We start from the raw sequence: 12,424 nt of genomic DNA, 5'->3' as shown, positions 1-12,424 counted from the left end.
TCTACCAGTCACTTCCAAGAGTTTCATGAGACAAAGTCAGTAATTACCCAGGCAGACTTTAGGTGTTAAATATTTTTCAAACAAGCCCAGTTAATGGCATCAGTAATAAAGAGCAAGGCAACAAAGAGATTATAGTGTTTCATTCCGACCCGACACCCTCAGGAGAACAGACAGCACAAAGGCAAACCCATAAGTGTTTATATACTCCCTGAGCTGTACAGAGAAAGTTCACAGGAAGCAGTTAAAGATGCAGCAACTAAACCCAACATTTAACTGGGTTTCTTTGGAATCTTGCTGTTTTATGCAATTAAAAGCCAGGTGGAAGGTATATTGTTACTAGTCAATCTTGATGTTTATAATAGAGTTTGATTTTTAAGGTAGCTCTTCTACTAGGTGTGCCTCAACAAAAATCTTACAAAGAAAACTTTCCTGTAGGAACTGTACACCTCAGCTGGTTAATCCCACAGGTGCTGTTGCTGCTCACTGCCATGTAAGCACTTAGATTCCCAGCTGTACTGAGCCTCCCCAGGGACCTTTAGGGATAGGGAGGAAGCTGAGGAAAGACTCTCCACTACTTTTGAAATGGAGACAAAGAATGCTGAGACATGAATGCAGCAGACCACAGGTTCACACCTAGGACTAACTTGTATATAAGCCAATGCTGCTTCGTGCTCTGAAGAAGATGAGCCAGACAGGCTGCCAGATGCCACATGGAGAAACTTCTGCCCTAAATGCATTTGCCAGCAACCTTCCCAGAGAGTCATTTTAGCCACTCTATCTCTGCTATCCTTTGGCTCAGCTCCTATGCCAACTCATAAGTGAAGCTGACCCCATATCCTGTAGTCAAAGACATTATTTCCTTCTTCTGGTTTCAGCTATACTGCTTACTGTCTACACTGCCCATAACACTTCTGCCTTGTGTCATGTGCAGTTATGTTCATGTCTATCTCTCCCACTAGTTTGTATTTCCCAAAGGGAAAGGTCTAAGACTGTTGTGTTTTTGTATGTCTTATCCTAGGTACTCATTAATAATTAAAACAAAATGACACTTATTGAGCTCTTTTTTTTTTGTTTTTTTTTGAGATGGAGTCTCACTCTGTTGCCCAGGCTGGAGTGCAGTGGCACAATCTCGGCTCACTGCAAGCTCCGCCTCCCGGGTTCACACCATTCTCCTGCCTCAGTCTCCTGAGTAGCTGAGACTATAGGCACCTGCCACCATACCCGGCTAATTTTTTTGTATTTTTAGTAGAGATGAGGTTTCACTGTGTTAGCCAGGATGGTCTCGATCTCCTGACCTCGTGATCCACCCACCTCAGCTTCCCAAAGTGCTGGGATTTCAGCTGTGAGCCACGGCACCTGGCCAAGCTCTTTTTTTTTTTTTTTTTTTAACTTGAGACAGGGTCTTCCTTTGTCATCCAGGATGGAGTGCAGTGGCACAATCATTGTTCAGTTTAGCCTTGAACTCCTGGGCACAAGCAATCCTCCCACCTCAGCTTCCTGAGAAGCTACAGGCACACGCCACCATGCCCAGCCAATTTTTTTAATTTTTTTTTTGTAGAGACAGGATCTTGCTATGTTGTCCAGGCTGGTCTTGAACTCCTAGACTCAAGCAATACTCCTGCCTTGGCTTCCCAAAGTGCTGGGATTACAAGTGTGAGCCACCACACCTGAACCCTTGAGTATTTATATGCTGGGCACATTGCATACGGCGTATCACTTAATTCTTACAGTTCTGTAGCATGATGGGTAAAGAGCATGGGCTTTGGAGCAAGACCACCTGTGTTTAAAGCCTTCCTCCTTCTGCCGTCTGCCAAGTAACCTTGAAACAGGCAGAATCCCAGTGGTTTTCTGACTTACAGCCTCAGCTCTATTCTACCTCCATAGAAGCCCCATAGATTTAATTGAATTAGACCCATTAGCTTAAGGACCAAACTCATTCCTCTTTGTCACTAAGTAATTCTAAGGCAGCCCCCATTAACTTGTGACTTAATGTATTCAGGTTTTTAGACACAGATAGTGATTTTGCTAATCATATGGATAATATTAATTCTTTACATTTCTTTAGTGTTTGGCCATTTTCACAGTTCTTTCACATAAATTACCTCCACTGATCTTCAGACCATTCTTGTAAGGTGGGCAGGATAGCTGTCCTTTTCCCCACTTTACTGAGAAGTACAATGAAGAGAGAGAAGCAAAATGACTTGACGTTTATCTCGTAGCCAGACAGCGGCAGAGCTGCAACTTGAGCCAAGATGTAAATTCATCAACAGGCTTCCTGCCTCTATCTTGCTTTGTCCCTCAGCAAATTCATCAACAGGCTTCCTGCCTCTATCTTGCTTTGTCCCTCAGCAACACACATGTGTGTATGCACAGACTCACTAGCAAGCACCAAGAATCAGGTACTGGGCTACAGCCTCCATGGTTCAAGCTGTCTAGTAACCATAGTAATTGCCGCTGTCCTCGTGGCAAATGAGATCACCCAGCACACACTTGCTCCAAGATTTGAGTTACAAGAGATGAGGCATTTTCCACAGAGGGCCATTAAGTTTGGAATTCCCTTTCCCTGGTCTGACATAACCCTAGAGTATTCGTCTTCTGGGTCCTTGCAAACTACATCAAGTTGAGTTAGCCAGTCATGATTGGTAAGAAATCCTAACAGGCAGGAAGAAAGTGCTAAATTAACTTCTACATGTGAGCAATTCGCAATTTTGTGGGTGGATTTTTTTTCCCTAGGCATCCTTTAGGATAGCTACCCAAGCATACGTTATTCTCATTCTTTAAAAATGCACTTATAGTTCACAGTCAGTCTGCATGGTTTTGTTTCTGTGTTCTTACATCATGTCGCAAATGATGTGATGGAGAAACCTATAGGGAAGTTTTTGTTTCTTTTGCATAAACTATTTTGCAGTAATTGATCAGCCATAAAGAAAAGATTATCTCCTATGCACTCACAGCGAGTTATCTGGTCACCAGAGACCAATAAGCTGTGTCCCTAGAACTATTATCACTTTGTTGAAGAAGCTGCTATGTGAACAAAAACCAGTCTTCGTTAATTTCCCTTTTCCTATTGAAAAAACCTTGTCAGCATTTTCCCTTTGGGAATCTATAATGTGTCAATAGTTCATATTATTTTAGTTCTAAGGAGGAGAGATGTAGGGCAGTATGTCATTCTTAAGATCTCTTATTCATCTATTTTCATGCTAAATAAAGTAAAATTCTTCACATTTTTACTGTATTATAGTGTATGTGTTTTTTTATTTCATAGAAATATAAAGTTTTAGAAATGTAAACCACTTTTGAGACTAATTTGAATTCCACATCCTACCCCCCTCACCCTAATCCATTTAACTGATGGAGGAAGCCTGAGAAGTAAGGTGGTCAAACTGAGCTTGCATTCTACTGAGTGATGGAATTGGGATATACATTCTGAGTCCAGTGCTCTTTTCCATTGTACTCTGCAGTGTGTATCTGTTTTCTCTCCGTAACTGCTACGTAAGCTTTGGGAAGCGGGGATGATCCTTATATGTGCCAATTAGAACTGCCTGGTAAATGCTTGTTAACTAATGTCAGCCATTGTGTCATAGTTACAAGAGCTCATATGTTACACCACCTCCCTTTCATTATCTGTTCATTTTTTGTTTGTTTGTTTGTTGGTTTTTTGTTTTTGTTTTTGTTTTTCTTTTTTAAGGCGGAGTTTTGCTCTTGTCACCCAGGCTGGAGTGCAATGGCGTGATCTCAGCTCACCACAACCTCTGCCTCCCAGGCAGTTCTCCTGCCTCAGCCTCCCGAGTAGCTAAGATTACAGATATGAGCCACCATGCCCTGCTGATTTTGTACTTTTAGTAGAGATGGGGTTTCTCCATGTTGGTCAGGCTGGTCTCGAACTCCTGACCTCAGGCGATCCGCCCACCTTGGCCTCCCAAGGTGCTGGAATTACAGGCATGAGCCACCCTGCCTGGCCCATTATCTGTTCTTTTATATTCAACCTCCTGTGTAGATGTAGAAAAAGTTGAAGGATGGCAAGTAATATAAAATAGAAAGGAGTCTGATTAAGCTTGCCTGCCATTGTTTCTTAACGTCCACATTGAAGTTGAAAAATGTTTTAAGGAAAAATCTCATGGACCTAAGATTATTTATGAATGGCTTCAGTGGTCTCATACGTATAGTGACTAGATTCCTATGACACATTATCTTTTATTTTTTAAAAAATTGTGTATTATTGGCCAGACACAGTGGCTCACACCTGTAATCCCAGTACTTTGGGAGGCCAAGGCGGGTGGATCACAAGGTCAGGAGTTTGAGACCAGCCTGGCCAATATGGTAAAACCCCGTCTCTACTAAAAATACAAAAATTAGCCAGGCGTGGTGGCGGACGCCTGTAGTTCCAGCTACTCGGGAGGCTGAGGCAGGAGAATAGTTTGGACTCGGGAGGTGGAGGTTGCAGTGAGCCAAGATCACGCCACTGCACTCCAGCCTGGGTGACAGAGCAAGCCTCCATCTCATTTTAAAAAAAAAAAAAAAAAGTGTATTATTTCCAGCCATGGGAAAGGAAAGGACGGTAGAGTTCATGTTCAGAATGAAAGAGTAAACATCACAAGTTAGTCTGACCTCAGCTGTCAGTTCATTCATTGTGAATTTTTGTGCCATGGAAGAAATTGATTCAGGAATTGTTTGTCCTGCTATTAGTTTGTATGCATAGTAACATTCTAAATACTCACTATAACTGTATTATAGTTTGTTTCAGTGTTGGAAGGCGTGTTGTCTAAGCTGTCAAGGTATGATGAAGGCACTTTCTTTTCATCCATTCTGTCATTCACTGTAAGTATTTGAATGAGTTCTCTTCTGTGGTCTTTTAACTGTTGTCATAGTACTTATATGGCAGTTAAAAAAATAATTCTCATAATTATCTCTTTCTTTCACACTTAAGGTGAAAGCAGCTGCAAAATATGTTGATGTTCCAGTAAGTATTTTTTATCTGCTTTTTAAAACTGTATGGAATTATTTTTTAAAAAATTGCAGTTCATCATGGGTTTATTTCAAATCTTTAAACCAGTGCCATTCCCTTAGGGAGTAGTTTATTTTCCTTAAGCAAGCACTAACCTTCGTAACAAGACATAGCAAGATTATTTCGTTGACTTTTTCTGTTGTAGCTCAGAAACTCTTAAGGAGATCAGTTCATCATAAGAACATATCACCTGAGTTGCAGAGGGAAGTTATAGCACTCTAGGATGGGGTAGAAAAATGCCTCACACTATTTATAGAAAAACTGCTCGCTTTTCCTCCCCTTTCTATGAAAGCTGTAATGGGTTTCTTATAGAAGGTAAAATAATGATAAAGATGAACCAGTTAAAGAATTAGTTTTCTAAATACACAAGTGTTATATAAATCAGTAGTTACTTATTTTAACATTTGTTGTTTCATAGAATTCTTGGGAAATAACTCATAAATTTGTTCCAAAATTTAGATTCCATGAACAGAAATCATGAAACTGACTTAGCTACAATGAGAACGTTCACATGGTAAACATAACCAACAAGTTGTGCAGCATTTTTAAGCTAATCATCATACCAAATTAGTTTTTGATTTAAATTCTATTATCACCTATATGATCAAGGCCTAAGGTGTTCTGTTTAATCATTTATTTTGGCATATATGTCAATTTTCAAAGAATTAGAATTAGAGCACAATGAAAAATAAATTAAGATTTAAGACTAGATGGAATATAAATTCTCTCTTTGTATTTGAAGAACATTATATCTCTACATTGCCATTAGAAATGGTAGCAGTTTTGAGTGCTGGCAAGCTTTATGTATCAGTTGTAGATAGCTCTTATTTTTAGGATGCACCACCACATTTTGTCTCTGGCTTTATTGCTGCTGTAGTTATAAATGAGTATTTTAAATGAGAAGGCCCTGGACTTTTCTACCTTTGCATGGGGTTTCTTTGGAACTGGACTTTTTATTTTACAAATGTTTCCCAAAGAAGTCTTCATACCCTCCTCGTCCTGTACCTAGAATCAAGGAATCAGTGCTGGACCATAAGTAGAAAAAAATCACATATGTAGAGCCCCACAAAGCAGCAGCATGAAAGGGAGAATTAAGGGGAGATTCTATGTTTGATATCTTAAAAAGGAAGGCACAAATAATCTTGTATATATCACATTGGACTTTGTAACACACATAGTTTTTGTTTGATTTTGAATTACAAATGGACTGTGACACCAAAATTATTCATGTTCTTAGAGATTTTGAGATTTTTAATTGGCCCTATACTAGTTTATTCTCTCCATAGAATTTCAGAGTTGAAGGAGACAGAAAATGGTTCATTTACTTCCCTTCTCAGTGCAAGTAACCCCTCTCTAACATCCCTTACAAAGATTCACTTGGGCGCTGTTTAATTATTTCAGTGGTTACAGGATGACCATATGGCAGCCTACTCTTAAGTATTATGAGTTGAAATTCTGTATCTTTGTGAATTTTACCCATTAATCCTCGTTCTAATCTCTCTTCTGCATGATAGCTCTTTGCATATTTAATGACAATTTTCATGCCTCCTCTTCCCAGGAGGTGTGGTGGCTATTCACAGGCATATGTTGTCTGAGGAACGCTTATTTTCTAGATTAAACATTCTCAATTTATTCACTAAACCCACTACTTAAATATTTATTTAGCACATACTAAGTGCTAGATCCTGGACATACATGATGAGATGTACATTTCTTGCCCTCAAATGGTTCACAATATTAAAGACAAAAGACATAGGGAAACAGACATATCATTATGCACACTTCTATGGCAATCATATCCAGACTCTTCATCATGCCAGTTACTAACCTAGAGGAATTCTAGCTTATCAGTGTCAGCATTAAATCAAGTTGCCCCCTGGAGCAGAACATACTATACCATAGATGTGGTTTGACCATGGCAGATTACAAAGTGATGAATTCCTTCTTCAGTTATGGACATTACACTTCTATTGTTGATGCCTGTGAATATTAACTTTAAAAGCTGTAAGGTCTTGTTGGCCGTTATTCTTTTTTATACTCAAACTCCAGCAAGTATGCCTCTCTGAAGCTGTCTCTTAAGAGAGTCTCATGAGAAAAAGAGCGCTGGCTCACCTTTCACAAAAATTAACTGAAAACAGACCTAGACCCACATACAATGCAGAACTATACAACTTCAAGAAGAAAATATAAGATAAAATATATATGGCCTTGGATTTGGTGATGAGTTTTTAGATACAACCCCACATAATTCATGAAAGAAAAAAAATTGATAAATTGAACTTAAAAATTGATAAGTATACTCTTATTCACTGTTAAGAGAAAGAAAAGCCACAAATGGGAAGAAATATTTACAAAACACATATCTGATAAAGGACTTGTATCCAAAGTGTTCTAAGAACCCTTAATATTCAACAATATGAAAACAACCAAACTTTTTAAATGGGCAAAAGATCCAAACAGGCACTGCAACAAGAAAGATATGCAGATACCAAGTAAGCTTATGAAAAAATGCTCAATATCATTTGTCATTAGGAAAATGCAAATTAAAAGAAGATACCACTATGTACTTGTTAGAATGGCCAAAATCCAAAAACAAACTGACAACAGCAAAATGTTGACGAGGATAAGAGAGCAACAGGAACTCTCATTCATTGCTGGTAGGAATGCTACAGCTACTTTGGAAAACTGTTTGCCAGTTTCTTTTAAAGCTAAATATAGCCTTACTAGGTAACCCACCAATCACAGTTCTCTGCACTTGTCCAACTGATTTGAAACGTATGTCCACCCCAAAATCTATGCACAAATGTTCATAACAACTTTGTTTATAATCACCCAAACTGGAATCAACCAAAATTGTCCTGTAGTACGTCAATGTATAAATAACCATTGGTACGTCCATACAATGTAATTCTATTCAGCAAAAAGAAAAGATCTCCCATCTCACATGAAGACATGGATGAATCTTAAATGGATATTGCCAAAAGTAGCCAATTTGAAAAGGCTGCATACTGTATGATTCCATTTATATCACATTCTACAAAAGGCAAAACTGTAAAGACTATAAACAGATTAGTGGTTGCCATGAGTTCAAGGTCAGGGAGGGCTGAATTGTTCAAATACAGGGGATTTTTTGGAACACAGCAACTATTCTGTATGATATTGTAACGGTAGATACATGACACTGTGCGTTTGTCAAAACCAAACTTCATAGCAAAAAGAGTGAACTTGAGTATATTCAATTATTTAAAAATCAATTAAGTGATCATAGAATCCCAGGATGGAAAGGAAACTATAATAAAATAATTCTATTGTGAATGTATGAGATAAACTCACTGAAAGAGGAGCGAGGAAAGTGCTGATCTGAGTAACTTTGGAAATTAGTGGAGTCTGTAAGAATAAGGGGAAATGGAACTTACAAATAAGCATTGTACTCTGGTTGATAAAGTTTTTCTCCACAGTTTAACAATTTTGAAGCCACTATACGTGTGTATTGGAATTGAACAATTAAGTAAATGGATGGTGGTTGGTAGGAGCCAGGTTTCTCACCGTTAGAGTCAGGTTAGAGGCAAGCAAAGGAAGGGGACTAGAATGATCCTGTAATGGATTAGAGTTGGAAATATCAGTGTGAATTTGTCTTTAGCTTAGTACAGATAGAGCTGGTTACATTTAACAGTATTTTTAGATATATGTATATGCATGCGTTAATGTGCTCACATACATTTTCTTGCCCTGTTAGCTCAGAGAGCCTAGAAACAGTGATGCCCCAGTAGCAACAAGCCCACATAGCACTCAAATTTGTTCTCTAATCTTTAATGAAATGAACCAGAGCTCATTGGAGAAATGGCTGGTGCTGAAAAATATACAAGATGAACATGGAGCATCTTGTAGCAACAGAAAGGAGATGTTCACAAAAAACACAAAACTGGAAACTCTGTGTTTCAAAGAGACACAGCAGATGATGGAAAGAGCTCCCAGTGGCCTAAGCTAGAATAATTTGAGCGAGCAAATATGTAAAGTAATATTGGATTATAATCCAAAGCATAAAATAAATATCCATTGGTCCATACTGATACAAGTAAATATTGAAGTACATAATGGGGAGAAAAGACAGCTCTCCCATGCAGAAGAACTCCAAATAATTAATATAGATACTTCCCTCTCAGGGAGGTGGAGCATATATCCCTACTCCTTAAGTGTGGGATGTACGTAGTAACTTCCTTCCGAAGAGTACAATATGCAAAGGAAGATGGGGAGAATAAACTTCCAATGGAGAAATTTGAGAAATATTACCCCAGCCAGTTGATCAAAGGTCAACATCTGCAGTGATAAATCATACTATCAGCCTTTGACAGGATGTGATGAAAATGGCACTTTACCTCTATGGTCTTCCTCTAAAAATCTTGTAACTGCAGTCTAATCATCAAAAAAAATCAGACATATCTCAATAGGTGATACACTACAAAATATCTGAGAATACTCCTCAGAATTTTCAAGATCATCAAAAAGAAGGAAAGTAGGAGAAAGTGAGACAACCAAGAGGAGTCCAAGGAGACCTAATTACTAAATGTAACGTGGTATCCTGAATGATATCATGGAAGAGAAAAAGGATATTGGGTAAAAACAAAGGGAAACTGAATAAAGCTCACACTTCAGTTAATAATATTGTGTCAATATATGTTCATTAATTGTAGAAAATGTACCATACTAATGTAAGATGATAATAATAGGGGAAATTGGGTGTGGGTTATATGAAACTAATATTTCCACAGTGTTTCTGTAAATCTAAAATTTTTCTAAAATAAAATGTTTATTAAAAGAAAAAAGCACTGGCCAAGGACTTAATAATACCTTACTGTTAATTCATTTTATCTGGCTATGTGCCCTTGAAACTGTATGACCTTGGGCATTACTTAAGTGGCCCCAGTCTAGTCATCTATAAAATGAGTGAGTAAGCTACATAACTGCATTAGTTCTTTTAACTGTAATGTTCTGTCACCATGTGAGTTCTTGTCCAGTTCTCTCTATGAGACAACAGAGCCCAAAAATTCCACCTGGAAGATGATGAGAAGATAAAGAGCTAGAAAAAATTTTCTGGATAAGAAGGCAATACCTTCTTATAATACCGTCACTTGTCGGAATTTTTTTTTTTTTTTTAATAAGACAGCCTCACTCTGTGCCCCAGGCTGGAGTGCAGTGGCCTGATCTTGGCTCACTGCAACCTCCAACCTCCCGGGTTCAAGTGATTCTCGTGCCTCAGCCTCCGAAGTAGCTGGGAAAACAGGCATGTGCAACCACACCTGGCTAATTTTTTGTATTTTTAATAGAGATGGGGTTTCACCATGTTGGCCAGGCTGTCTGAAACTCCTGACTTCAGGTGATCTGCCTGCCTCGGCATCCCAAAGTCCTGGGATTACAGGCATATGCCACCATGCCTGGCTGGAATGTTTTTAAAGCAATAAATAAATTGATTCTATAACGTGAAAATTACAACTGAAGTTAAGTGGCATTCCTATGCATAAAAGGAGGAATTCATGTTCCTAGAACATACTTGTCAGATATTCCTTATAATTATAGCACAGTTGAAGATGTGAGTTAACAGAAAATGACCCAAATGAAACCATTTAAATATAATAAACATAGTCTTTTGTATCTTTGTAACGTATACTTCTCATGACACTTTATGAATGAAAAAAAAAATCATACTTAGGAGAAAAATGCTTCAGTGTAGTCCTGAACAGAAATAAATTCCAGGCACGTGCCTCTTCACAAAGAAGTTGGTAGGATTCTCCTTGATATCTTTCTGATCTAGATGATGAACTGTGTCCTTCAGTATAGTTTGATAGATTGCTCTTGGCTAGACAACCCTATCTTGGGGAGGAGTTCTGTGGCAGTTATACAATTTATGGCCCCATCATAGAACCTTGGAATGCTCATGGTGGCAAAGACAACAGACATTTGAAAAAAGAGTAAGAAAGAAAAAGCAAGACCTGGACTAGGTGAGTCTGTCCTGTTCAACAGTAACTTAGAAGGGAACTCAGATCTGACAGAAATTAGATGCAGGACAAGGATGAAAATGTTCATATTAGCTTTGCAGATAGGAATACTAAGAACCACAAATTCTGCAGGTTTAAATTATTATACTAACCCCTCCCCCCCAAAAAAAAAGTTTTGCTCACCTGTAAGGTGGGTAAGATGTAGCTGATAGCAAATGTATGTAAAAAGTTGTATAAAAGATCATGTTTGACAATAATATGGAGTACTTTTTGAAAAAATCAGGTATATAGATCTATGGAGGCTGCATAACAGGGGGGTTACTTACAGGCTGAGGAACCGAACTGCTGGCGGTTGAATCCTTGCTCCATCACTTCATCTATTATCAATGTGACCTTAGGCACCAGTTTCTTCTTCTGTAAAATGGAGATATAATTACACCTCTTATAGGCTTATTGTGAATATGTTAAGCTGTTTTCACAGTTCCTAGAATGGAATTAGTGCACAATAAATGCTAGCTATTATCATACATTATTATTATTATTGATTACAATAAAATCTAGTATCTACATTGTAGGAAATAATCATTTCACTTATACCATATTGATCGCATCTGTATGATTGTGAACAAGTCACATCTGAATTCTTTCAAGGCAACATTTTCTTTTTACTTTACTTCCTCCTATAGAAAGCAGCCAGGCTAGTTAACGGGATCTGGAAATAGTGGCTTATGAAGGAAAAAAAAAAAAAGAAATCTGACTGTTCCTAGAAAGAGGGAAAAAAAAATCTAAGAGATAAGGTAGCCCTGATCAATATGTAAAGGGCTCCTGTTTGGAAAAAGGAACAGCCTGAGCCTGTATCAGTCAAGAAGATAGGACTAGGAACAATGACTAAAAACAAGTTGGAGCAGAACTGAAATCAGTGTAAGACAAAACTTTTTTAAAAAGTTATTTACAAAGGTGACATAGTAAAAGCTGCACCACTGTTTGCCAGGTGTGGTACTGAAGATTTCTGCATTATGTGGGAAATAGGACAAGATGACATTAAAGGTTCTTTCCAACTCTGATTCTGGAATTTTATTCTATTGTCATTCTAGTTAAACAGGACATTTTGGGGTTTAAGGATGTATGTTGATTTTTAAAATCCCTATTTAAAATGGTCTTATTAACATTATCACACACGCTGCATACCAACTCTATGCTAGACGCTAAGGTGAAACAGCTGAAGAGACTTGGAGGATACGATAAAGATTACTGTGGCCAAGAAAAGACCAAAACAATGAGGAAGGAAGAAGAAACTGTCTCTCTTCATTGGCTTAATCGTACTGATGCCTGATCTTGGTGGTCTGTCCTAAGATAAAGGAGATGGCCAATCTTTCTCTTATTTTCATTAGGAATTCTCTCAAATATTCTCTCATCTTTATGATAC

At 38.1% G+C, this 12,424-nt stretch overlaps 1 protein-coding gene across 11 annotated transcripts in view; it reads left to right on the top strand.

Moving 5' to 3' along the window:
- The window catches only part of CADPS2 (calcium dependent secretion activator 2), a 567,091-nt gene that overhangs the window by 520,658 nt on the left and 34,009 nt on the right, over positions 1 to 12,424 (top strand). For 9 of the 11 annotated variants that reach the window (XM_009454114.5, XM_001146755.6, XM_054687681.2 and 6 more), the window contains 2 exons: positions 4,735 to 4,818; positions 4,928 to 4,960. The exons of the other annotated variants lie outside the window; for them this stretch is intronic. In XM_009454114.5, the coding sequence (XP_009452389.2) occupies positions 4,735 to 4,818; positions 4,928 to 4,960 (117 nt within the window). The remainder of the gene's footprint in view (positions 1 to 4,734; positions 4,819 to 4,927; positions 4,961 to 12,424) is intronic. 11 annotated transcript variants of the gene reach the window in all.

The sequence above is a fragment of the Pan troglodytes genome, chromosome 6 (assembly GCF_028858775.2).
Source record: "Pan troglodytes isolate AG18354 chromosome 6, NHGRI_mPanTro3-v2.0_pri, whole genome shotgun sequence".
In the NCBI taxonomy this organism is placed as follows: domain Eukaryota; kingdom Metazoa; phylum Chordata; class Mammalia; order Primates; family Hominidae; genus Pan; species Pan troglodytes.
The sequence above is the reverse complement of the archived record's forward strand: the minus strand, read 5'-3'. Positions and strand labels throughout refer to the sequence as shown.